The sequence below is a fragment of the Carcharodon carcharias genome, chromosome 10 (genome assembly GCF_017639515.1).
Source record: "Carcharodon carcharias isolate sCarCar2 chromosome 10, sCarCar2.pri, whole genome shotgun sequence".
NCBI lineage: Eukaryota > Metazoa > Chordata > Chondrichthyes > Lamniformes > Lamnidae > Carcharodon > Carcharodon carcharias.
Genome location: NC_054476.1, coordinates 142,634,093 through 142,661,165, shown reverse-complemented (window position 1 = coordinate 142,661,165; position 27,073 = coordinate 142,634,093). Strand labels below are relative to the sequence as shown.

General features: G+C 51.1%; 1 protein-coding gene across 1 annotated transcript in view; it reads left to right on the top strand.

Annotated features, from left to right (window-relative positions):
- Positions 1 to 27,073, top strand: part of LOC121282889 (unconventional myosin-Ic-like) — a 99,712-nt gene that overhangs the window by 51,729 nt on the left and 20,910 nt on the right. The window contains exons 6-20 of the mRNA XM_041196700.1: positions 168 to 347; positions 1,360 to 1,458; positions 3,505 to 3,618; positions 4,065 to 4,136; positions 4,841 to 4,960; positions 6,379 to 6,461; positions 7,584 to 7,689; positions 8,072 to 8,152; positions 8,711 to 8,802; positions 9,738 to 9,832; positions 9,913 to 9,959; positions 10,361 to 10,441; positions 11,431 to 11,536; positions 11,828 to 11,945; positions 12,313 to 12,426. Of these exons, the coding sequence (XP_041052634.1) occupies positions 168 to 347; positions 1,360 to 1,458; positions 3,505 to 3,618; positions 4,065 to 4,136; positions 4,841 to 4,960; positions 6,379 to 6,461; positions 7,584 to 7,689; positions 8,072 to 8,152; positions 8,711 to 8,802; positions 9,738 to 9,832; positions 9,913 to 9,959; positions 10,361 to 10,441; positions 11,431 to 11,536; positions 11,828 to 11,945; positions 12,313 to 12,426 (1,508 nt within the window). The remainder of the gene's footprint in view (positions 1 to 167; positions 348 to 1,359; positions 1,459 to 3,504; positions 3,619 to 4,064; positions 4,137 to 4,840; positions 4,961 to 6,378; positions 6,462 to 7,583; positions 7,690 to 8,071; positions 8,153 to 8,710; positions 8,803 to 9,737; positions 9,833 to 9,912; positions 9,960 to 10,360; positions 10,442 to 11,430; positions 11,537 to 11,827; positions 11,946 to 12,312; positions 12,427 to 27,073) is intronic.

Below are 27,073 nucleotides of genomic sequence, written 5' to 3'. Positions count from 1 at the left end.
GGTCAGATACATCTTCCTCAGTTTTCACTGTTTTCACCAGTTAGTCAGCAAACGTCGAACAAATGGCTGGCGTTCTCAGACTCTTTCATCCTTTCCAGAGGGTCTGTCCAAGGTGGCTATGGAGTGGTTTGCTGGACTGCTGGTAACCTGCTGTTTTGTGTTCATAGGGGGCACCGGTGGGAGGTCACATCCTCAATTACCTGCTGGAGAAATCCCGTGTTGTCCACCAAAATCACGGTGAGAGGAACTTTCACATCTTTTACCAAGTGATCGAAGGAGGTGAAGAGGACCTACTGAGGAGGCTGGGGCTGGAACGCAATCCCCAAAGCTACCAATATCTAGTCAAAGTAAGGAGAGTGTGGGGAGTGGGGGCGGGGGTGTGGGGAGTGGGGGCGGGGGTGTGGGGAGTGGGGGCGGGGGTGTGGGGAGTGGGGGCGGGGGTGTGGGGAGTGGGGGCGGGGGTGTGGGGAGTGGGAGTGGGGGCGGGGGTGTGGGGAGTGGGAGTGGGGGTGGGGGCGGGGGTGTGGGGAGTGGGGGCGGGGGTGTGGGGAGTGGGGGCGGGGGTGTGGGGAGTGGGGGCGGGGGTGTGGGGAGTGGGGGCGGGGGTGTGGGGAGTGGGGGCGGGGGTGTGGGGAGTGGGGGCGGGGGTGTGAGGAGCGGGGGCGGGGGTGTGGAGAGCGGGGGCGGGGGTGTGGGGAGCGGGGGCGCGGGTGTGGGGAGCAGGGACATGGGGGGCGCGGGTGTGGAGAGCGGGGGCGCGGTTGTAAAGAGCGGGGGTGTGGGGGGCGCGGGTGTGGGGAGTGGGGGTGTGGAGAGCGTGGGTGTGGGGAGCAGACACTTGGTTGAGAGGAGAGTACAGGAAGATTCTTGGGCTGTGCTGACCTGAGTATCTGCGGAGCTAGTGAGGGAATGAGTCAGGACCTGACCCGTCTCCAGTGTCCTACCCCCCCCTTGCTGGGAAATGTTTGGCCAATAGGGGAGAACAGTGCTGTGCACACTGCAATATTCTGTCTACACTCACTGCCTAGATTTACACTTAGTTAGTCACTCAGTCAAGATGATGGAAGATGGTGTATCTGTGGAGTCTGATCTCAGGGTGGGAGCTCGGGGAAGATGGCACCTGCAGAAAAGGAGGGTGGAAAATTTGGGATATATTAGGTGAAGGGTGGAAGTGAATTTCCTTCCATCTTCCTCCACCAGTAAATTTTATTCCTGAATTATGGCAGGCACGTTCCCTGAAATCAGTTTCAGCTCTGTGTCACTGAGAGATCCACCGGAATGTGTTGTCACTCAGTCAGTCAGTCACTCAGTCAGTGACAATATTCCTTTTTCTGACAAAATGCTTGTTCTGTCTTTCAGGGTCACTGTGCAAAAGTTAGCTCCATCAATGATAAGAACGATTGGAAAACTGTACACAAAGCACTGTCTGTCATCGAGTTCAGTGACACCGACATAGAGGTAGGTTGTGGGGTTGTACCTGGGTGTGTCAGTGATTTCAGACACTGGCCTGGAGTGAACTTTGTTCAGCTTTGGGGTCTGGGTAGAACTGGGTTTGAATCCTGCCGGGAATGAACCAGGCTTCAGGGGTGGGTAGAGATGGATAAAATTGGTACTGATTGAGAAACCCAAAGAATTACACAAGACATACAGCACAGAAACAGGCCATCCAGCCCAATCAGAACGTATGCTGGTGTTAATACCCCACTCGAGCCTCCTCCCCTCTTTTCTCTTTTAATTCTACTATTGTAAAGCTCTATTCCTCCCTCCCTCCTGTGTTTATCCAGCTTCCTCTTAAATTTACCATGCCATTCATTTCAACCGCTCCCTGTGGGAGTGAGTTTCACATTCTCCCCACCCTCTGAGTAAAGAAGTTTCTTCTGAATTTCCTATTGGGTCCTTACCTTATTTAATCTTTTATTGATGGCCTCCAGTTATGCTCTTCCTCAAAAAGTGGGAACTGCTGCTCTTACTTGTAGCTACACCTACCAGGAGATCTGCTGCCATGGTTTGTCGCGCTTGTCTGTCTTGCACCACCCTCACACATCCCCTGCAGCTTGTCTGCAGCCGCTCTGTCACATCCATTATCCAACTACGCCCAGATCGACCCCTCTTTCTGCTGCCCTCCCTCCTCTTTGCCCTCTAGCAGAGATCTCTGTAGCTTTTCAGCCCTGATCAAACAGCTGTCTTTTCTGGGTGTCACTTTTAGAGTTCTTTTTGTGCTTGTCAATTCAAGCATCTCTTCATTGGTCTAATGGCCTGAAATGGAAATTTTAACAAACGTCTTAGCATCCACATTTCAACCGCATCTATTTTGTTCCATGATCTTTATTTATTGTCCAGCTTTTTGAGGCAGACAGGGAAGTGGGTAGAATGTAACATCTTAAAAGTTTTTTTCTTGTTACAAATTTGAGTTTTCTTGTTGCCAACGCATTCTTTATCTTCACAAAATTACTTTTGGCTATCTCTAACCTTCTAATTTCGGCATCTCACAACTACCATCTTCTGTTACCATTTGTCCAAAATGGAAAAACAACTGGGAACATTCTTTCCATACCCTCTCTATCAGAACCTTTCTTAATTTTAAAGACCCCAGGTCCCAAGAGCAAATTCAAATCCTCCCTCTCTAACTCCCAATGGGTAAAGGGGATGGGATGATGTCCCTCGCTGACCGCTCACCTTTATACCAACTGCGTAGCGTTGTCATCGCAAAGAAGCGGATTTCTTGGTTCGAGCCCTGTTTGAGGACAGTGGCTGTCAACCCCTGGTATGTTCCTCGAAGACCTGAGAGAGATAACAAAATACCTCAGTGAGAATTTCTTCAGTGAGAATTTCCTCAATTATCTCTGAATAAACAGGAATTCTGTGGGGGTGCTGGGGAGACCCTCCCTCTTCCTCTCTCAATTCCATTCCTTCCCCCACCACAAAGGCAGTGACTCGATGAGGCTCACTGGTCCTCAGTACCCTGTCCATTGGACACTAGACCAGAGATATCCAATATGTTAGCCATTAATAGAGTGTGCTAGTGTGTCTTAATCATTGCAAAGGTTTTCCTTCATTGATTAGTGAGTGGTGGGAGATGTTTCTTTGGTAAATATCCACCTGTGATCCATATTTACTGGGATTGTGTGGGAGGCATTTCCTACTAAACTTGCAGCATGGCAGAAAGCGTTGAGTAATTTTTAAAGTAAGGCACACTGTCAGGTACAAATCTCATTATCTGTGTTTGGGTCAGTCGCCATCCTCCCAGGATACAGTCTGCAGCCCAGAGACCAGCAAAGGGGAAAATCATTGTTGAAATAGGGGGGAAGGGTGTAGACAGAAGGAGGGAGGGGGCAGGATGAAACGAGAGAGAGGGGAAGAGGGAGAGTAGGGGGCCGGATGGGAGATAGGGAGGGGGCAAGGTGGGGAAGAGGGGGAGAGGGAGGGGGGAAGGGGAGAGAGAGGGAGTGGGAGCTTGTTGTGCCTTCTATGAACCTTCTTTATTTCCCCTTCTACTTTGAACAGGAGCTGCTGAATGTTGTAGCCAGTGTTCTGCACCTTGGAAATTTACAGTGCTCCTCAGACGATGATGGAAATGCCACCATAACTGGTGAAAATCAGATCAGATTGCTGTCCCGGGTCAGTAATACCCTCCGCTGCTGGAATTCTTCCTTTGTGGAACATGTTATTAATCATTCGATCACTGAGATATTTATGTGAAGTCTTTCTCTACATTCTTTGAACCTCTGGGGCTTTCTCGGATTGGATCAGATAATCTGGAAAATTCTAAACTGCATCTAAACAAACAACCACATTTAAATATAAAGGCACTTTGTCCTTAGTTTTGGGTCTTGTGATGTGGAATGATGGATAATCATTAATTAACTGTTCAATTAACTACCAGCAGCAACAAAATAAGCTTAGATGCTGAGCTCTGATTCCCTGGCCCCTCTCTGTACATTGCTCCCTCTCCCTGTACACTCTACCACCTCGTGCCCTACCCCCTCCAGTTTTGGAGGAGGGCTCTGTCCTGTGATAAATAAGAGTTATGTTAAATGACCATTTTCTTTTGCTCTTGATTTCAGCTTCTTGGGGTGCCTGGTAATGTCCTGCGCGAGGCTCTGATTCACAAGAAAATCAGCGCCAAGGGAGAGGAGGTGGGGACTGTCTCTAGATTCTCATGCCTTCGTATCTGAACCTGATCCATGAGCTGCACCAGTTTAAATGTTGTATTGTCAATGAACAGAAAAGGAGGTAGTAACATTATAACTGGATAAAGCTCTGGTCAACCCCAACTCCATTCACTTCTGGAACCACACCTCAGGAAGGATATATTGGCCTTGGAGGGGGTGCAGCACAGATTCACCAGAGTGACACTGGGGTCAGAGGGGTTAAATAATGATGACAGGTTGCATACACTTGACTTGTATTCCCATGAGTTTAGAAGATTAAAGGGGGGGCTCTAATTGAGGTATTTAAGATGGTTAAGCGAGTTGATAGTCTCTCTCTACCTACCCTGTTTTCTCTAGTGAGGGGAGTCCAGAACATAAGGACAGAATCTTAAAATTTGAGCCAGGCTGTCCGAGGTGACATCAGGAAACATTTCTTCACAGAAAGGGAAGTGGAGTTCTGGGGGAACTCTCTTCCCCCAGAAAGATGCTGCAGTGGGGACAATTGAAAATTTCAAAACTAAGATTGATGAATTTTTGTTAGGTAAAGTATTAAGGGATGTAAAGCCAAGGTGGGTAAATGGAGTTGAGATGCATATGGTTAGAATGACGAAACAGGCTTGAAGGGTTGAATGGCCTATCCCTGTCGCTACGAATGTTCTGATTGTTATTTTTTCATCTTTCTCTTGTAGCTGATCAGTCCCCTGAATGTTGAGCAAGCAGCCTGTGCACGGGATGCTCTGGCAAAGGCTATCTATGGCCGCACTTTCTCCTGGCTGGTCCACAAGATCAACAAGTCTCTAGCCCACAGGGTAATGGTGATGTGGAATCCTGCTCTTCTATTGGGGGCAGTGACTGTTTGTTGGGCCTTTAGATCTGTTTCTGTTGCTCCCAATCCTGTGCTGTGCGGTATGGTGAGACAGGTGACCAGGGCCAGGAATTTTCAGTTGACGGGCGAGCTCGGCAGGAGCGGGCGAGGGCAGTTGCGGAGCTGATCACCACCCGTGATGGTCTTCGCCCCACCATTTTACATGGGCGGGCTAATTAAGGCATAAGACACAAGCCGTAGCACTCAGCGTTACCTGTGCGGGCAGGGGGAGGAGAGCGCTTCAATCTCCCCGAGGCACAGAGCTGCCTCAGGGAGATTGAACTAATATTGAAATAATTAAATAAATGGACAAAAAATTTAATTAAACATGTTCCCTCATGTGACATGTTTCTATATTGAGGAGAATTTTTAAATTTAATTGATAAAAGCTTTAGGAAACCTCATCCCACTTGTGGATGAAGTTTCCTAAAAAACATGAAGGTCGCTTGGCCTTTTCGCCTGCCCAACAGCCGTTAGGTCATTTACATATCGGCGGGCACGCAGCCGACTCTAGTGTGTGCCCGCCAGTGAAACATCGCGATGTCTTTGGGATGCACTCCCAACGTCATCTCGCATCATTTTACACTCCGGTGTGTTGGGCCCACCCCCACACGCTGACTGAAAAACCCTGCCCCAGGACTGACTGTGACTGACCAACAAACGCAGGGTACAAACTGGGACTAGAGTTGGCATCACCAGTTTTCCAGGGTTGTCCTGATTTAAAGATTAATCACCAGGAAACTGCTGTGAGCAGCCCAGGGATAGGGCGGTATGATGGATTATGTTCCTGGTCAAATAATCCCAAGAATGTGACTGCAGATATTACAGTGGGCAGCTTGAGAATCTTGAGTTCTGGAAATAAACAGTTAGTCCCCTTAAAAGTGACATTGAAGCTGTCAGATTGTCATAAGAACTCAGCTGGTTCATGAATGCCATTTAGAGAATGAAATCTGCCGTCTTTACACTGCCTGGGCCTATATGTGACTCTCATCCCCACAGCAAGCTGGTCAACTCTGAACTGACCTTCAATTGTTATCAAACTCTGAAATGAACGTATCCTGAGAACAATGGGCATGTTTGGTGACCAATGGCGGAACTGTGTGGGCGGACTGTCACTGGGATTGGTGTGTTTGGTGACCAATGGCGGAACTGTGAGGGTGGACTATCACCGAGATTGGTGTGTTTGGTGACCATAGCGGTGGTTGGGGCAGCATTGTTTTAAGTGAGAGGTCATGTGATAAAAGCTCCAAGAATATCAGGTTGTTCAACCATGATTTAATTCTGAAATTGTTGCAGCCCGATTTCTGCATAAATCTTTATTTGGCACATTGGATTCTGATTTCTGTACCCTTTGCCCCACAGGATTCCACATATTCTGATCGCAATAGACCCAATGTCATTGGGCTGCTGGATATTTATGGATTTGAGGTATTCCAACACAACAGGTAACTTGTTATAAAGCTCTGGTTAGACCCTTTCTGGAGTAACTGTCTTCAGTTCTGCGCTGCTCACCTCAGCCTTGGAGAGGGTGCAGAACATGTTCACCAGAGTGATCCCAGGGCTAAAGGAGTTAAATTATGAGGACAGGTGAATGTACTAGTTTTGTTTCTGTACTTCCTTGAATAAAGAAGATTAAGAGCTGAGCTAATTGAAGTGATAAAAATAATAAAAAGGGATTCAATTGGTTAGAGAGGGAGTAACTATTTCCTCTGGTGGGGAGCCCAGAATAAAGGGCACAATTTTACAGTTGGAGTTAAAAGTGAAATCAAGAAGCATTTCTTCACAGAAATGGTAATGAAAATCTGGAATTCTCTCCCCCAACAAGATGTGGATACTGGGGGTCAATTGAAAATTTCAAAACTTAGGGTGAAGGATTTTTGTTGGCTAAGTGTATGAAGGGATATAGAACTTAGGTGTGCAGATAGAGTTGATGTGCTGATCAGCCATAATCTAATTGATTGGTGGAATAGCCTTGAGGGGCTGAATGGCCTTTTCTTGTTCCTATGTTCCTAACTAGCATCTTCAGAGATTGCTATCTGTTGCCCATGAATGCAGCTTCGGTTCCTCATACTAGTTTCTCAAGATGCTGATTTAAGAGGCCTGTGTTCTCAGGACCTCATGTGGCTGTGAAACATGAGGAAGCTTAACTGCTTTCATCTTCACTGTTTGTGGCGCATTCTGGGCATATAGAAGGACAAATCATGAATGTGACTGTCTTTTCAAAGGCAAATCTCCCAAGTATATTGGCATTCATCAAGCAGTGGTGACTTTGCTAGCTTGGGTGCATTTGCAGCATGGAAGACAGGTGCACACCCAAGGAGATATGTGGGAACACCACCACCTGGAAGTTCCCCTCCAAGCCACTCACCATCCTGACTTGGAAATATATCACCGTTCCTTCATTGTCGCTGGGTCAAAATCCTGGAACTCCATCCCTAACAGCACGGTGGGTGTACCTACGCCACATGGACTGCAGTGGTTGAGTTGTTGGGTGAAACTGTGTGTGTTGATTGAATGCTGCACTAGTGCGTGTCCCCTTGCTCAATAAACCTGTCTCCTCTCTACAGTTTTGAACAGTTCTGCATCAACTACTGCAATGAAAAACTGCAGCAGCTATTCATTGAGCTGACACTGAAGTCTGAGCAAGAGGAATATGAGGCCGAAGGAATCGCGGTATGGTATCATCAGTGATAACTGGCCAAAAACAGGAGCCTTTGGATCAGTAACGCATGATCGGGCGAGAAAGGGTTATAGTTTAAGGACAGGTTTCGTAAACTATGCTTGTATTCCCTTGAGTTTAAGAAGATTAAGGGGTTTCTTATCAAGGTGTTTAAAATGAAAAAGGGATTGGACAAGATAGATAGAAATTGCTTCCACTGATGGGGAGAGCCCAGAACAAGGAGGCACAAGTTTGTAAATGAAGAAGTTTCTCATTAGTAAGGTTGGATATTAAGAGCCTGTGGATTGTAAGCCTGGGCTTTGTTTTTGTTGGTTTGTGATGTCGAGAGAAGTCCTGGTCCCTTTTCTATTTGAATTTCTTTTCCTGTGTTTCCAGTGGGAGCCTGTTCAGTATTTTAACAACAAAATCATCTGTGACTTGGTCGAGGAGAAGCACAAGGGCATCATCTCCATCTTGGTGAGGATGTTGAGCATTTAGTCTATAGTTTTAAATTCAGTTTTGGGTCTTGGTATTAACCACCCCCATCACTCAGTATCACAGGAACTTCGGAGCAGGAGTAGGCCTTTCAGCCCTTTAAGTCTGCTTTGATATTCCATTCCATTCCAATAAGATTCAATAAGTCAATGGCTGCCCCCCCCCGTGGGTTGCCAACTCTGGTTGGACATATTCCTGGAGGTCTTATGACCTCCAAATATCCCACCCCACCCTCCCCATTGGTCAGCTGACACCCAGCTTTTCAATGTCCTGCCTTCCGAGTCAATCAGGAAGGCAACTGACTCATTCTTACTTGACTGGATGACCATCAGTCAAATGGCCCTTTCCCGATCTCCAATATTCTTATTACCAATAATCAGAAGTGTTCAAATGAAACGACGGGGGAAAAGCCATTTTCTTCTGGATTACTGTACAGCCAATTCCATTTCAGAGCACACTCTCCCCACCTCCATTACTGTGTATGTCCTTTGTTGTGGAGCCTTACGGTATCACTGATCTTCTCTGTGAACTTTGTTGCAGGATGAAGAATGTTTGCGTCCTGGAGATGCGACAGATTTAACCTTCCTGGAGAAGCTGGAAGAGACAGTTGGGAAACATCCTCATTTTGTAACGTAAGCAGTTTCCCTCTAACTCTGCACTTCAGTACCTTCCATTCTGTCCGTGTTGTAATGGTTCCCTCCTTCCCACCCCTCCCTCAGTTAGTGGCTGCTCTGAGATTGAATGGAAGCTCCAATCTTTTTATGAAGTGCTTGGGAACAAATGAAGTCCAATGAGATTTGGAACTGAAACCCAAAGTCACTTCTGCAATAACATTAATCCTCAATCAGTAACCTAATATCTGTCACTGCTCCCTTTCGACCTATGTCACCACACTAGCCTGCTCACCCTCATTGCTCCATTTCACTGACTCTCCCTCAGTCCCATCTCCAACACCGATAGCAAATCACATCAGGCTGGAGGTGGGGCTTAATCTGTTTGAATAGACAGGTGAATGAGGAAACAGAAATGAGCAGCGGCTGAAAGGGTTAGTTTCACTCTTGGGATTTCCCTGACAAGGGGTTGGGAAAGTGAATGATCCAAAATACATATAGAGAATGCAACATGGATACCTAAATGTCACCTTGTCAATCAGGAGAGTGTTAGGAGGAACAGGGAAATTGGCAGATGAATTCTGAAATAATTGAGCCTGAAATAACAGAAACCCGCAAATTACATTCGTCGGTCAAGAAAATAAAACCCAACTCCCTGTCTTTCCACATCTCTCCTTCTCTCACTCCTTTTGGCTCATATTTCTTTCTTTCTCTATCTCTACCTCTCTCTTTCTCTCTCTCCCCTCTTTCTGTCTATTTCTCTCCCCATTGCTCTCTTTCTCTAGCTTTCTTCCCTTCGCCTAGCCTTACTCTTTCCCACTCCACTTTTTCTCTCTCTCTCCTTCTGTCTCTGTCCTGAATCCCCTTGTTCTGTGTCTCTCCATCTCTTTCTCTATCTCTCTCCTCTCCTCTGTGTCTCTATCTTTGTGGCTTTTGACTGTTCCCTTTGTTGTTAGACACAAGTTGGCGGATCAGAAAACCCGCAAGACGCTGGTGAGAGAGGAGTTCAGGCTTTTGCATTACGCTGGGGAGGTGAATTACAATGTGACAGGTAGGCACAACACCAACTCGCACACTCCACATTCCTTAAACTTTGTGTGGAATCCATTTAAGGTGAAATTTCTTCTGCAGGATTCCTGGACAAGAACAATGATCTGCTCTTCAGGAATTTAAAAGAGGTGAGTTTGAAAAAAAGTAGTGAATCGAAATGTTCTCGTTCAATTCAATTAAGAAATGAGAAAATGTCTAGTGACCCAACTTCACAGAAACCTTATTGAGTTGAGTCTGGGGGATAGCAAGTGCTGGTTGTGGTCTAAAATATACCATGAGGTAAATGTGCGGTTCAGGTCAGATTAAAGCTCAATTCTATCAATGTTAAATTATATTTTTCCTTTTCCTCTTTGCTGTGTTTACCATATCCCGTCACTGGTAACTGAAAGGTGTTCTAGAGGCCAACACTAATGATCCAGAGAAAGACTCCTTGTTAAATCCTCGCTGGGTGATTGAGTACAGACACTGAGTGACTGGCCTGTCTCTGCCCAGTATCATTCCCATTGGCTCATTTTGTTGTCCTTTACAGGCAATATGCGAGTCTGGGAACGGGATCCTGAACCAGTGCTTTGAGCGAGGAGAATTGGATGACAAGAAGAGACCAGAAACGGTAAGGGGCCAAAGGACAGTAACCCTCGAGGGTGAGTTCCCCTCAACACCCCCAACCCCCCCACTACCCAACCCAACTTGCTGCCAACCCAACACAATTCGCTCCCTAACTATCCAAGGTGCTGATGTTCAGTCCTTGGGGTTACCCCCTTTGCTCCTCCACCTCTGAATGCTGCTGTTGTATAATCTCCATCTTGCTCCTTCTCCAGAGTCAGCCCCTGTTAAGGGTTCAACCTTCTCCAACCCCTTGTGCCAGTGAAAGCATTTATGGTTCCAACAGCAGCCTCTTAACCCTCATTCTGGACGGCTGCATTCAGAATGCTGCTGTCTCCATGCGGGGCAGAGCTGGGTGAGTGGTGGCCTTGCCCAGTTATAGGGAGTGTGGGTATCTCCTGCCCAGCCAATAAGCGCTTCTCACGATTGACCAGAATGGGAGTTGGGCTGGAGTGGCATCTCTGCTTTCTGGCACATTCTGAAATAGGTGGGGGATGAATAAGGCTGTTGACTGAGAATGGCATGGGGAAAGCCTGTCCCCACTTCCATACAATCTTTCTATATCTATTATATATAGATTAAATAAGACCAGGTAAGGCTGATTCAAGTTCACCTTCTCCCATCAGGTAGTTGGGTGATACAATGTTAGAGCTATTGTCCAATCACAGTGATTAATCCCTAGCAATCAATCTACAACTGACCCAGACATGTGGAAAAATTTGGGAACCAGAGGTATAAACTCACTTGCCCCTCCCAAGCTAAAATGACAAGATCGTCATGTCTCCAATTATTCAAGTGCTGGATCCTAAATGTTCATTAATTCATTCCTGCATCATTATTTAAATAACTGTTTCTTTGTCTCCAATAATCAGCCATTTCCCAATATCCATGATGAAGAGCAAGTCCTCACCAAGGAGATTTCCACAATGCCAACAGCATTTGAGGTTACTTGATTGACTTTTTTTCTTCTCTCTCTCTCTCTCTCTCTCGATGCAGGCAGCAACACAATTTAAGAACAGCCTGGCTAAACTCATGGAGATCCTAATGTCGAAAGAGCCATCATATGTCCGTTGTATAAAGCCCAACGATGCGAAGCAGTCAGGTACCTCCTCCTCTTCCCTTTCCTTTCTACGCTCTCTTTCTCTTTCCCCTCTCCCTTCCTCTTTCCTCCCCTTCCCCCTCCCCTCCTCTACTCCTAAATAGGAAACAGCAATAACTGCCATCCTGATACCATCAGCCAAATCTCTAGAATGTAATATGCCGATTAAAAAAAGGTTAACGTCGAAGATAATGAAAATAGGAGGTTTGCAGACTCTGATGCATGTCTCTGAGTTTACTGTGAATTTACCCCATTCCCTTGTGATAACAATTGAGTTTTTCCCTCACTGTCCAGGAAGATTTGATGAAGTTCTGATCAGGCATCAGGTGAAGTACCTGGGTCTAATGGAGAATCTGCGAGTTCGGAGAGCTGGATTCGCATACCGGAGGAAATTCGAAATCTTCCTGCAGAGGTGGGTGTGGCTGGAATGTAGAAATTATTTCCTTCACAAGGAAAAGATGATTTCGCAACCGAAAATATTTGAACTTTAAAATATGGGCAAATATTGGTTATTATTGTAGTATGGAAAAAGCTCTACTCCGTATCTAACCCCGTGCTGTACCTGTCCTGGGAATGTTTGATGGGGACAGTGTAGAGGAGCTTTATTCTGTTTACAAACAGTTCCAGTTCTGATTTACAGTATCATAGATTGTGAGAAATTTACAGTAGGAGTGATCCAGATTGTTGACATTACATGGAGTTGTCCTGGTTTGGATGGTGCGGCTCTGGAAACGTTTATTTTTTCCAGTAACACTTTGGACACTTGTTTCTTTCCCTAGGTACAAATCACTCTGTCCGGAAACGTGGCCCAATTGGAAAGGCCGGCCTTCCGAAGGGGTGGCAACTTTAGTACGACATCTTGGATACAAGCCGGAAGATCACAAACTGGGCAGGTGCGTTACATCTCTGAGTCCCAACTGCACAGCAAGAACAGTACAAACAAAGCTTAACTTCGCCAATGTTACAGTGGGTGAAGAGACCACTTTGTGCCTGGGGAACCCATCCCCAGTGAGAGTCAACCCCCTTAGGAACAGTCTCCCCAGTGAGAGTCAGCACCTTCAGGAACTGTCCCCTAGTGAGAGTCAGCACCTTCAGGAACTGTCCCCTAGTGAGAGTCAGCACCTTCAGGAACTGTCCCCTAGTGAGAGTCAGCACCTTCAGGAACTGTCCCCCAGTGAGAGTCAGCACCTTCAGGAACTGTCCCCTAGTGAGAATCAGCACCTTCAGGAACTGTCCCCTAGTGAGAGTCAGCACCATCAGGAACTGTCCCCTAGTGAGAGTCAGCACCATCAGGAACTGACCCCAGTGAGAGTCAGCACCTTCAGGAACTGACCCCAGTGAGAGTCAGCACCTTCAGGAACTGACCCCAGTGAGAGTCAGCACCTTCAGGAACTGACCCCAGTGAGAGTCAGCACCTTCAGGAACTGTCCCCCAGTGAGAGTCAGCACCTTCAGGAACTGTCCCCTAGTGAGAGTCAGCACCTTCAGGAACTGTCCCCTAGTGAGAGTCAGCACCTTCAGGAACTGTCCCCTAGTGAGAGTCAGCACCATCAGGAACTGTCCCCTAGTGAGAGTCAGCACCATCAGGAACTGACCCCAGTGAGAGTCAGCACCTTCAGGAACTGACCCCAGTGAGAGGCAGCACCTTCAGGAACTGTCCCCCAGTGAGAGTCAGCACCTTCAGGGACTGTACCCCAATGAGAGTCAGCACCTTCAGGGTCTGTCCCCCAGTGAGAGTCAGCACCTTCAGGGCCTGTTCCCCAATGAGAGTCAGGACCTTCAGGAACCGTCTCCCATTGAGAGTCAGCACCTTCAGGAACTGTCTCCCAGTGAGAGTCAGCACCTTCAGCAACTGTCCCCCAGTGAGAGTCAGCACCTTCAGGAACTGTCTCCCAGTGAGAGTCAGCACCTTCAGGAACTGTCCCCCACTGAGAGTCAGCACCTTCAGGAATTGTCTCCCAGTGAGAGTCAGCAACTTCAGGAACTGTCTCCCAGTGAGAGTCAGCAACTTCAGGAACTGTCTCCCAGTGAGAGTCAGCACCTTCAGGAACTAGCCCCCAGTGAGAGTCAGCACCTTCAGGAATTGTCTCCCAGTGAGAGTCAGCAACTTCAGGAACTGTCTCCCAGTGAGAGTCAGCACCTTCAATAACTGACCCCAGTGAGAGTCAGCACCTTCAGGAACTGTCCCCCAGTGAGAGTCAGCAGCTTCAGGAACTGTCCCCTAGTGAGAGTCAGCACCTTCAGGAACTGTCCCCTAGTGAGAGTCAGCACCATCAGGAACTGTCCCCTAGTGAGCGTCAGCACCATCAGCAACTGACCCCAGTGAGAGTCAGCACCTTCAGGAACTGACCCCAGTGAGAGGCAGCACCTTCAGGAACTGTCCCCCAGTGAGAGTCAGCACCTTCAGGGACTGTCTCCCAATGAGAGTCAGCACCTTCAGGAACTGTCCCCCAGTGAGAGTCAGCACCTTCAGGGACTGTTCCCCAATGAGAGTCAGAACCTTCAGGAACCGTCTCCCATTGAGAGTCAGCACCTTCAGGAACTGTCGCCCAGTGAGAGTCAGCACCTTCAGGAATTGTCTCCCAGTGAGAGTCAGCACCTTCAGGAACTGTCCCCCACTGAGAGCACCTTCAGGAATTGTCTCCCAGTGAGAGTCAGCAACTTCAGGAACTGTCTCCCAGTGAGAGTCAGCACCTTCAGGAACTGCCCCCCAGTGAGAGTCAGCACCTTCAGGAATTGTCTCCCAGTGAGAGTCAGCACCTTCAGGAACTGTCCCCCAGTGAGAGTCAGCACCTTCAGGGACGGTTCCCCAGTGAGAGTCAGCACCTTCAGGGACTGTTCCCCAATGAGAGTCAGGACCTTCAGGAACCGTCTCCCATTGAGAGTCAGCACCTTCAGGAACTGTCGCCCAGTGAGAGTCAGCACCTTCAGGAACTGTCCCCCAGTGAGAGTCAGCACCTTCAGGGACTGTCTCCCAATGAGAGTCAGCACCTTCAGGAACTGTCCCCCAGTGAGAGTCAGCACCTTCAGGGACTGTTCCCCAATGAGAGTCAGAACCTTCAGGAACCGTCTCCCATTGAGAGTCAGCACCTTCTGGAACTGTCGCCCAGTGAGAGTCAGCACCTTCAGGAATTGTCTCCCAGTGAGAGTCAGCACCTTCAGGAACTGTCCCCCACTGAGAGTCAGCACCTTCAGGAATTGTCTCCCAGTGAGAGTCAGCAACTTCAGGAACTGTCTCCCAGTGAGAGTCAGCAACTTCAGGAACTGTCTCCCAGTGAGAGTCAGCACCTTCAGGAACTGCCCCCCAGTGAGAGTCAGCACCTTCAGGAATTGTCTCCCAGTGAGAGTCAGCACCTTCAGGAACTGTCCCCCAGTGAGAGTCAGCACCTTCAGGGACGGTTCCCCAGTGAGAGTCAGCACCTTCAGGGACTGTTCCCCAATGAGAGTCAGGACCTTCAGGAACCGTCTCCCATTGAGAGTCAGCACCTTCAGGAACTGTCGCCCAGTGAGAGTCAGCACCTTCAGGAACTGTCTCCCAGTGAGAGTCAGCACCTTCAGGAACTGTCCCCCACTGAGAGTCAGCACCTTCAGGAACTGCCCCCCAGTGAGAGTCAGCACCTTCAGGAATTGTCTCCCAGTGAGAGTCAGCACCTTCAGGAACTATCTCCCAGTGAGAGCACCGTCAGGAACTGTCCCCTAGTGAGAGTCAGCACCTTCAGGAACTGTCCCCCAGTGAGAGTCAGCACCTTCAGGAACTGTCCCCGTGTGTGAGAGTAAGCACCTTCAGGGACTGTTCCCCAGTGAGAGTCAGGACCTTCAGGAACTGTCTCCCATTGAGAGTCAGCACCTTCAGGAACTGTCTCCCAGTGAGAGTCAGCACCTTCAAACACTGTCTCCCAGTGAGAGTCAGCACCTTCAAACACTGTCTCCCAGTGAGAGTCAGCACCTTCAAACACTGTCTCCCAGTGAGAGTCAGCACCTTCAGGAACTGTCTCCCAGTGAGAGTCAGCACCTTCAGGAACTGTCCCCCACTGAGAGTCAGCACCTTCAGGAACTGCCCCCCATGTGAGAGTCAGCACCTTCAGGAACTGTCTGCCAGTGAGAGTCAGCACCTTCAGGAACTGTCTCCCAGTAAGAGTCAGCACCTTCAGGAACTGTCTCCCAGTGAGAGTCAGCACCTTCAGGAACTGTCCCCTAGTGAGAGTCAGCACCTTCAGGAATTGTCCCCTAGTGAGAGTCAGCACCATCAGGAACTGACCCCAGTGAGAGTCAGCACCTTCAGGAACTGACCCCAGTGAGAGTCAGCACCTTCAGGAACTGTCTCCCAGTGAGAGTCAGCACCTTCAGGAACTGTCTCCCAGTGAGATTCAGCACCTTCAGGAGCTGACCCCAGTGAGAGTCAGCACCTTCAGGAACTGTCCCCCAGTGAGAGTCAGCACCTTCAGGAAGTGTCCCCTAGTGAGAGTCAGCACCATCAGGAACTGTCCCCTAGTGATAGTCAGCACCATCAGGAACTGACCCCAGTGAGAGTCAGCACCTTCAGGAACTGACCCCAGTGAGAGGCAGCACCTTCAGGAACTGTCCCCTAGTGAGAGTCAGCACCATCAGGAACTGTCCCCTAGTGAAAGTCAGCACCATCAGGAACTGACCCCAGTGAGAGTCAGCACCTTCATTAACTGTCCCCCAGTGAGAGTCAGCACCTTCAGGGACTGTCTCCCATTGAGAGTCAGCACCTTCAGGAACTGTCTCCCCGTGAGAGTCAGCACCTTCAAAAACTGTCTCCCAGTGAGAGTCAGCAACTTCAGGAACTGTCTCCCAGTGAGAGTCAGCACCTTCAGGAACTGTCTCCCAGTGAGAGCACCGTCAGGAACTGTCCCCTAGTGAGAGTCAGCACCTTCAGGAACTGTCCCCCAGTGAGAGTCAGCACCTTCAGGAACTGTCCCCGTGTGTGAGAGTAAGCACCTTCAGGGACTGTTCCCCAGTGAGAGTCAGGACCTTCAGGAACTGTCTCCCATTGAGAGTCAGCACCTTCAGGAACTGTCTCCCAGTGAGAGTCAGCACCTTCAAGAACTGTCTCCCAGTGAGAGTCAGCACCTTCAGGAACTGTCTCCCAGTGAGAGTCAGCACCTTCAGGAACTGTCCCCCACTGAGAGTCAGCACCTTCAGGAACTGCCCCCCAGTGAGAGTCAGCACCTTCAGGAACTGTCTGCCAGTGAGAGTCAGCACCTTCAGGAACTGTCTCCCAGTAAGAGTCAGCACCTTCAGGAACTGTCCCCTAGTGAGAGTCAGCACCTTCAGGAATTGTCCCCTAGTGAGAGTCAGCACCATCAGGAACTGACCCCAGTGAGAGTCAGCACCTTCAGGAACTGACCCCAGTGAGAGTCAGCACCTTCAGGAACTGACCCCAGTGAGAGTCAGCACCTTCAGGAACTGACCCCAGTGAGAGTCAGCACCTTCAGGAACTGTCCCCCAGTGAGAGTCAGCACCTTCAGGAACTGTCCCCTAGTGAGAGTCAGCACCTTCAGCAACTGTCCCCTAGTGAGAGTCAGCACCATCAGGAACTGTCCCCTAGTGAGAGTCAGCACCATCAGGAACTGTCCCCTAGTGAGAGTCAGCACCATCAGGAACTGACCCCAGTGAGAGTCAGCACCTTCAGGAACTGACCCCAGTGAGAGGCAGCACCTTCAGGAACTGACCCCAGTGAGAGGCAGCACCTTCAGGGTCTGTCCCCCAGTGAGAGTCAGCACCTTCAGGGACTGTTCCCCAATGAGAGTCAGGACCTTCATGAACCGTCTCACATTGAGAGTCAGCACCTTCAGGAACTGTCTCCCAGTGAGAGTCTGCACCTTCAGGAACTGTAGCCCAGTGAGAGTCAGCACCTTCAGGAACTGTCTCCCAGTGAGAGTCAGCACCTTCAGGAACTGTCCCCCACTGAGAGTCAGCACCTTCAGGAATTGTCTCCCAGTGAGAGTCAGCACCTTTAGGAACTGCCCCCCAGTGAGAGTCAGCACCTTCAGGAATTGTCTCCCAGTGAGAGTCAGCACCTTCAGGAACTGTCCCCCAGTGAGAGTCAGCACCTTCAGGAACTGTCCCCCTGTGTGAAAGTAAGCACCTTCAGGGACTGTTCCCCAGTGAGAGTCAGGACCTTCAGCAACTGTCTCCCATTGAGAGTCAGCACCTTCAGGAACTGTCTCCCAGTGAGAGTCAGCACCTTCAAAAACTGTCTCCCAGTGAGAGTCAGCACCTTCAGGAACTGTCTCCCAGTGAGAGTCAGCAGCTTCAGGAACTGTCCCCCACTGAGAGTCAGCACCTTCAGGAACTGCCCCCCAGTGAGAGTCAGCACCTTCAGGAACTGCCCCCCAGTGAGAGTCAGCACCTTCAGGAACTGTCTCCCAGTAAGAGTCAGCACCTTCAGGAACTGTCTCCCAGTGAGAGTCAGCACCTTCAGGAACTGTCCCCTAGTGAGAGTCAGCACCTTCAGGAATTGTCCCCTAGTGAGAGTCAGCACCTTCAGGAACTGTCCCCCAGTGAGAGTCAGCACCTTCAGGAACTGTCCCCTAGTGAGAGTCAGCACCTTCAGGAACTGTCCCCTAGTGAGAGTCAGCACCATCAGGAACTGTCCCCTAGTGAGCGTCAGCACCATCAGGAACTGACCCCAGTGCGAGTCAGCACCTTCAGGAACTGACCCCAGTGAGAGGCAGCACCTTCAGGAACTGTCCCCCAGTGAGAGTCAGCACCTTCAGGGACTGTCTCCCAATGAGAGTCAGCACCTTCAGGAACTGTCCCCCAGTGAGAGTCAGCACCTTCAGGGACTGTTCCCCAATGAGAGTCAGCACCTTCAGGAACCGTCTCCCATTGAGAGTCAGCACCTTCAGGGACTGTACCCCAATGAGAGTCAGCACCTTCAGGTTCTGTCCCCCAGTGAGAGTCAGCACCTTCAGGGACTGTTCCCCAATGAGAGTCAGGACCTTCATGAACCGTCTCACATTGAGAGTCAGCACCTTCAGGAACTGTCCCCCACTGAGAGTCAGCACCTTCAGGAACTGTCTCCCAGTGAGAGTCAGCACCTTCAGGAACTGTCCCCCACTGAGAGTCAGCACCTTCAGGAATTGTCTCCCAGTGAGAGTCAGCACCTTCAGGAATTGTATCCCAGTGAGAGTCAGCACCTTCAGGAACTGTCCCCGAGTGAGAGTCAGCACCTTCAGGGACGGTTCCCCAGTGAGAGTCAGCACCTTCAGGGACTTCCCCCAATGAGAGTCTGGACCTTCAGGAACCGTCTCCCATTGAGAGTCAGCACCTTCAGGAACTGTCGCCCAGTGAGAGTCAGCACCTTCAGGAACTGTCTCCCAGTGAGAGTCAGCACCTTCAGGAACTGTCCCCCACTGAGAGTCAGCACCTTCAGGAACTGCCCCCCAGGGAGAGTCAGCACCTTCAGGAATTGTCTCCCAGTGAGAGTCAGCAACTTCAGGAACTGTCTCCCAGTGAGAGTCAGCACCTTCAGGAACTGTCTCCCAGTGAGAGCACCGTCAGGAACTGTCCCCTAGTGAGAGTCAGCACCTTCAGGAACTGTCCCCCAGTGAGAGTCAGCACCTTCAGGAACTGTCCCCGTGTGTGAGAGTAAGCACCTTCAGGGACTGTTCCCCAGTGAGAGTCAGGACCTTCAGGAACTGTCTCCCATTGAGAGTCAGCACCTTCAGGAACTGTCTCCCAGTGAGAGTCAGCACCTTCAAAAACTGTCTCCCAGTGAGAGTCAGCACCTTCAGGAACTGTCTCCCAGTGAGAGTCAGCAGCTTCAGGAACTGTCCCCCACTGAGAGTCAGCACCTTCAGGAACTGCCCCCCAGTGAGAGTCAGCACCTTCAGGAACTGTCTGCCAGTGAGAGTCAGCACCTTCAGGAACTGTCTCCCAGTAAGAGTCAGCACCTTCAGGAACTGTCTCCCAGTGAGAGTCAGCACCTTCAGGGACTGTCTCCCAATGAGAGTCAGCACCTTCAGGAACTGTCCCCCAGTGAGAGTCAGCACCTTCAGGGACTGTTCCCCAATGAGAGTCAGCACCTTCAGGGACTGTTCCCCAATGAGAGTCAGCACCTTCCGGAACCGTCTCCCATTGATAGTCAGCACCTTCAGGGACTGTACCCCAATGAGAGTCAGCACCTTCAGGGTCTGTCCCCCAGTGAGAGTCAGCACCTTCAGGGACTGTTCCCCAATGAGAGTCAGGACCTTCATGAACCGTCTCACATTGAGAGTCAGCACCTTCAGGAACTGTCCCCTAGTGAGAGTCAGCACCTTCAGGAACTGTCCCCTAGTGAGAGTCAGCACCATCAGGAACTGTCCCCTAGTGAGCGTCAGCACCATCAGGAACTGATCCCAGTGAGAGTCAGCACCTTCAGGAACTGACCCCAGTGAGAGGCAGCACCTTCAGGAACTGTCCCCCAGTGAGAGTCAGCACCTTCAGGGACTGTTCCCCAATGAGAGTCAGCACCTTCAGGAACTGTCCCCCAGTGAGAGTCAGCACCTTCAGGGACTGTTCCCCAGTGAGAGTCAGAACCTTCAGGGACTGTTCCCCAATGAGAGTCAGGACTTTCAGGAACCGTCTCCCATTGAGAGTCAGCACCTTCAGGAACTGTCGCGCAGTGAGAGTCAGCACCTTCAGGAACTGTCCCCCACTGAGAGTCAGCGCCTTCAGGAACTGCCCCCCAGTGAGAGTCAGCACCTTCAGGAATTGTCTCCCAGTGAGAGTCAGCAACTTCAGGAACTGTCTCCCAGTGAGAGCACCGTCAGGAACTGTCCCCTAGTGAGAGTCAGCACCTTCAGGAACTGTCCACCAGTGAGAGTCAGCACCTTCAGGAACTGTCCCTGTGTGTGAGAGTAAGCACCTTCAGGGACTGTTCCCCAGTGAGAGTCAGGACCTTCAGGAACTGTCTCCCATTGAGAGTCAGCACCTTCAGGAACTGTCTCCCAGTGAGAGTCAGCACCTTCAAAAACTGTCTCCCAGTGAGAGTCAGCACCTTCAGGAACTGTCTCCCAGTGAGAGTCAGCACCTTCAGGAACTGTCCCCCACTGAGAGTCAGCACCTTCAGGAACTGCCCCCCAGTGAGAGTCAGCACCTTCAGGAACTGTCTGCCAGTGAGAGTCAGCACCTTCAGGAACTGTCTCCCAGTAAGAGTCAGCACCTTCAGGAACTGTCTCCCAGTGAGAGTCAGCACCTTCAGGAACTGTCCCCTAGTGAGAGTCAGCACCTTCAGGAATTGTCCCCTAGTGAGAGTCAGCACCATCAGGAACTGACCCCAGTGAGAGTCAGCACCTTCAGGAACTGACCCCAGTGAGAGTCAGCACATTCAGGCTCTGTCTCCCAGTGAGAGTCAGCACCTTCAGGAACTGTCTCCCAGTGAGAGTCAGCACCTTCAGGAACTGTCTCCCAGTGAGATTCAGCACCTTCAGGAGCTGACCCCAGTGAGAGTCAGCACCTTCAGGAACTGTCCCCCAGTGAGAGTCAGCACCTTCAGGAAGTGTCCCCTAGTGAGAGTCAGCACCATCAGGAACTGTCCCCTAGTGATAGTCAGCACCATCAGGAACTGACCCCAGTGAGAGTCAGCACGTTCAGGAACTGACGCAAGTGAGAGGCAGCACCTTCAGGAACTGTCCCCTAGTGAGAGTCAGCACCATCAGGAACTGTCCCCTAGTGAGAGTCAGCACCATCAGGAACTGACCCCAGTGAGAGTCAGCACCTTCATTAACTGTCTCCCATTGAGAGTCAGCACCTTCAGGAACTGTCTCCCCGTGAGAGTCAGCACCTTCAAAAACTGTCTCCCAGTGAGAGTCAGCAACTTCAGGAACTGTCTCCCAGTGAGAGTCAGCACCTTCAGGAACTGTCTCCCAGTGAGAGCACCGTCAGGAACTGTCCCCTAGTGAGAGTCAGCACCTTCAGGAACTGTCCCCCAGTGAGAGTCAGCACCTTCAGGAACTGTCCCCGTGTGTGAGAGTAAGCACCTTCAGGGACTGTTCCCCAGTGAGAGTCAGGACCTTCAGGAACTGTCTCCCATTGAGAGTCAGCACCTTCAGGAACTGTCTCCCACTGAGAGTCAGCACCTTCAAGAACTGTCTCCCAGTGAGAGTCAGCACCTTCAGGAACTGTCTCCCAGTGAGAGTCAGCACCTTCAGGAACTGTCCCCCACTGAGAATCAGCACCTTCAGGAACTGCCCCCCAGTGAGAGCCAGCACCTTCAGGAACTGTCTGCCAGTGAGAGTCAGCACCTTCAGGAACTGTCTCCCAGTAAGAGTCAGCACCTTCATTAACTGTCCCCCAGTGAGAGTCAGCACCTTCATTAACTGTCCCCCAGTGAGAGTCAGCACCTTCAGGGACGGTTCCCCAGTGAGAGTCAGCACCTTCAGGAACTGTCCCCGTGTGTGAGAGTAAGCACCTTCAGGGACTGTTCCCCAGTGAGAGTCAGGACCTTCAGGAACTGTCTCCCATTGAGAGTCAGCACCTTCAGGAACTGTCTCCCAGAGAGAGTCAGCACCTTCAAAAACTGTCTCCCAGTGAGAGTCAGCACCTTCAGGAACTGTCTCCCAGTGAGAGTCAGCAGCTTCAGGAACTGTCCCCCACTGAGAGTCAGCACCTTCAGGAACTGCCCCCCAGTGAGAGTCAGCACCTTCAGGAACTGTCTGCCAGTGAGAGTCAGCACCTTCAGGAACTGTCTCCCAGTAAGAGTCAGCACCTTCAGGAACTGTCTCCCAGTGAGAGTCAGCACCTTCAGGAACTGTCCCCTAGTGAGAGTCAGCACCTTCAGGAATTGTCCCCTAGTGAGAGTCAGCACCTTCAGGAACTGTCCCCCAGTGAGAGTCAGCACCTTCAGGAACTGTCCCCTAGTGAGAGTCAGCACCTTCAGGAACTGTCCCCTAGTGAGAGTCAGCACCTTCAGGAACTGTCCCCTAGTGAGAGTCAGCACCATCAGGATCTGTCCCCTAGTGAGCGTCAGCACCATCAGGAACTGACCCCAGTGAGAGTCAGCACCTTCAGGAACTGACCCCAGTGAGAGGCAGCACCTTCAGGAACTGTCCCCCAGTGAGAGTCAGCACCTTCAGGGACTGTCTCCCAATGAGAGTCAGCACCTTCAGGAACTGTCCCCCAGTGAGAGTCAGCACCTTCAGGGACTGTTCCCCAATGAGAGTCAGCACCTTCAGGGACTGTTCCCCAATGAGAGTCAGCACCTTCCGGAACCGTCTCCCATTGATAGTCAGCACCTTCAGGGACTGTACCCCAATGAGAGTCAGCACCTTCAGGGTCTGTCCCCCAGTGAGAGTCAGCACCTTCAGGGACTGTTCCCCAATGAGAGTCAGGACCTTCATGAACCGTCTCACATTGAGAGTCAGCACCTTCAGGAACTGTCCCCTAGTGAGAGTCAGCACCTTCAGGAACTGTCCCCTAGTGAGAGTCAGCACCATCAGGAACTGTCCCCTAGTGAGCGTCAGCACCATCAGGAACTGACCCCAGTGAGAGTCAGCACCTTCAGGAACTGACCCCAGTGAGAGGCAGCACCTTCAGGAACTGTCCCCCAGTGAGAGTCAGCACCTTCAGGGACTGTTCCCCAATGAGAGTCAGCACCTTCAGGAACTGTCCCCCAGTGAGAGTCAGCACCTTCAGGGACTGTTCCCCAGTGAGAGTCAGAACCTTCAGGGACTGTTCCCCAATGAGAGTCAGGACCTTCAGGAACCGTCTCCCATTGAGAGTCAGCACCTTCAGGAACTGTCCCCCACTGAGAGTCAGCACCTTCAGGAACTGCCCCCCAGTGAGAGTCAGCACCTTCAGGAATTGTCTCCCAGTGAGAGTCAGCAACTTCAGGAACTGTCTCCCAGTGAGAGTCAGCACCTTCAGGAACTGTCTCCCAGTGAGAGCACCGTCAGGAACTGTCCCCTAGTGAGAGTCAGCACCTTCAGGAACTGTCCACCAGTGAGAGTCAGCACCTTCAGGAACTGTCCCTGTGTGTGAGAGTAAGCACCTTCAGGGACTGTTCCCCAGTGAGAGTCAGGACCTTCAGGAACTGTCTCCCATTGAGAGTCAGCACCTTCAGGAACTGTCTCCCAGTGAGAGTCAGCACCTTCAAAAACTGTCTCCCAGTGAGAGTCAGCACCTTCAGGAACTGTCTCCCAGTGAGAGTCAGCACCTTCAGGAACTGTCCCCCACTGAGAGTCAGCACCTTCAGGAACTGCCCCCCAGTGAGAGTCAGCACCTTCAGGAACTGTCTGCCAGTGAGAGTCAGCACCTTCAGGAACTGTCTGCCAGTGAGAGTCAGCACCTTCAGGAACTGTCTCCCAGTAAGAGTCAGCACCTTCAGGAACTGTCTCCCAGTGAGAGTCAGCACCTTCAGGAACTGTCCCCTAGTGAGAGTCAGCACCTTCAGGAATTGTCCCCTAGTGAGAGTCAGCACCATCAGGAACTGACCCCAGTGAGAGTCAGCACCTTCAGGAACTGACCCCAGTGAGAGTCAGCACATTCAGGCACTGTCTCCCAGTGAGAGTCAGCACCTTCAGGAACTGTCTCCCAGTGAGAGTCAGCACCTTCAGGAACTGTCTCCCAGTGAGATTCAGCACCTTCAGGAGCTGACCCCAGTGAGAGTCAGCACCTTCAGGAACTGTCCCCCAGTGAGAGTCAGCACCTTCAGGAAGTGTCCCCTAGTGAGAGTCAGCACCATCAGGAACTGTCCCCTAGTGATAGTCAGCACCATCAGGAACTGACCCCAGTGAGAGTCAGCACGTTCAGGAACTGACGCAAGTGAGAGGCAGCACCTTCAGGAACTGTCCCCTAGTGAGAGTCAGCACCATCAGGAACTGTCCCCTAGTGAGAGTCAGCACCATCAGGAACTGACCCCAGTGAGAGTCAGCACCTTCATTAACTGTCTCCCATTGAGAGGCAGCACCTTCAGGAACTGTCTCCCCGTGAGAGTCAGCACCTTCAGGAACTGTCTCCCAGTGAGAGCACCGTCAGGAACTGTCCCCTAGTGAGAGTCAGCACCTTCAGGAACTGTCCCCCAGTGAGAGTCAGCACCTTCAGGAACTGTCCCCGTGTGTGAGAGTAAGCACCTTCAGGGACTGTTCCCCAGTGAGAGTCAGGACCTTCAGGAACTGTCTCCCATTGAGAGTCAGCACCTTCAGGAACTGTCTCCCAGTGAGAGTCAGCACCTTCAAGAACTGTCTCCCAGTGAGAGTCAGCACCTTCAGGAACTGTCTCCCAGTGAGAGTCAGCACCTTCAGGAACTGTCCCCCACTGAGAATCAGCACCTTCAGGAACTGCCCCCCAGTGAGAGTCAGCACCTTCAGGAACTGTCTGCCAGTGAGAGTCAGCACCTTCAGGAACTGTCTCCCAGTAAGAGTCAGCACCTTCAGTAACTGTCTCCCAGTGAGAGTCAGCACCTTCAGGAACTGTCTCCCAGTGAGAGTCAGCACCTTCAGGAACTGTCCCCTAGTGAGAGTCAGCACCTTCAGGAATTGTCCCCTAGTGAGAGTCAGCACCATCAGGAACTGACCCCAGTGAGAGTCAGCACCTTCAGGAACTGACCCCAGTGAGAGTCAGCACCTTCAGGAACTGACCCCAGAGGGAGTCAGCACCTTCAGGAACTGACCCCATTGAGAGTCAGCACCTTCAGGAATTGTCTCCCAGCGAGAGTCAGCACCTTCAGGAACTGTCCCCCAGTGAGAGTCAGCACCTTCAGGGACTGTTCCCCAATGAGAGTCAGCACCTTCAGGAATTGTCTCCCAGTGAGAGTCAGCACCTTCAGGAACTGTCCCCTAGTGAGAGTCAGCACCTTCAGGAACTGTCCCCTAGTGAGAGTCAGCACCATCAGGAACTGTCCCCTAGTGAGCGTCAGCACCATCAGGAACTGATCCCAGTGAGAGTCAGCACCTTCAGGAACTGACCCCAGTGAGAGTCAGCACCTTCAGGAACTGTCCCCCAGTGAGAGTCAGCACCTTCAGGAACTGTCTCCCAGTGAGAGTCAGCACCTTCAGGAACTGTCTCCCAGTGAGATTCAGCACCTTCAGGAGCTGACCCCAGTGAGAGTCAGCACCTTCAGGAACTGTCCCCCAGTGAGAGTCAGCACCTTCAGGAAGTGTCCCCTAGTGAGAGTCAGCACCATCAGGAACTGTCCCCTAGTGATAGTCAGCACCATCAGGAACTGACCCCAGTGAGAGTCAGCACCTTCAGGAACTGACCCCAGTGAGAGGCAGCACCTTCAGGAACTGTCCCCTAGTGAGAGTCAGCACCTTCAGGAACTGTCCCCTAGTGAGAGTCAGCACCATCAGGAACTGACCCCAGTGAGAGTCAGCACCTTCATGAACTGTCCCCCAGTGAGAGTCAGCACCTTCATTAACTGTCCCCCAGTGAGAGTCAGCACCTTCAGTGACTGTCTCCCAGTGAGAGTCAGCACCTTCAGAAACTGTCTCCCAGTGAGAGTCAGCACCTTCAGGAACTGTCTCCCAGTGAGAGTCAGCACCTTCAGAAACTGTCTCCCAGTGAGAGTCAGCACCTTCAGGAACTGTCTCCCAGTGAGAGTCAGCACCTTCAGGAACTGTCCCCCAGTGAGAGTCAGCACCTTCAGGAACTGTCCCCCAGTGAGAGTCAGCACCTTCAGGAACTGTCTCCCAGTGAGAGTCAGCACCTTCAGGAACTGTCTCCCAGTGAGAGTCAGCACCTTCAGGAACTGTCTCCCAGTGAGAGTCAGCACCTTCAGGAACGGGTCACCACTGAGAGTCAGCATCTTCAGGAACTGTTCCCCCAGTGAGAGTCAGCACCTTCAGGAACTGTTCCCCAGTGAGAGTCAGCACCTTCAGGAACTGTCTCCCAGTGAGAGTCAGCACCTTCAGGAACTGTCTCCCAGTGAGAGTCAGCACCTTCAGGAACTGTCTCCCAGTGAGAGTCAGCACCTTCAGGAACTGTCTCCCAGTGAGAGTCAGCACCTTCAGGAACTGTCTCCCAGTGAGAGTCAGCACCTTCAGGAACTGTCCCCTAGTGAGAGTCAGCACCTTCAGGAACTGTCCCCTAGTGAGAGTCAGCACCATCAGGAACTGACCCCAGTGAGAGTCAGCACCTTCAGGAACTGACCCCAGTGAGAGTCAGCACCTTCAGGAACTGACCGCAGTGAGAGTCAGCACCTTCAGGAACTGACCCCAGTGAGAGTCAGCACCTTCAGGAACTGTCCCCCAGTGAGAGTCAGCACCTTCAGGAACTGTCTCCCAGTGAGAGTCAGCACCTTCAGGGACTGTTCCCCAATGAGAGTCAGGACCTTCAGGAACTGTCTCCCATTGAGAGTCAGCACCTTCAGAAACTGTCTCCCAGTGAGAGTCAGCACCTTCAAAACCTGTCTCCCAGTGAGAGTCAGCACCTTCAGGAACTGTCTCCCAGTGAGAGTCAGCACCTTCAGGAACTGTCCCCCACTGAGAGTCAGCACCTTCAGGAACTGTCCCCCAGTGAGAGTCAGCACCTTCAGGAACTGTCTGCCAGTGAGAGTCAGCACCTTCAGGAACTGTCTCCCAGTGAGAGTCAGCAC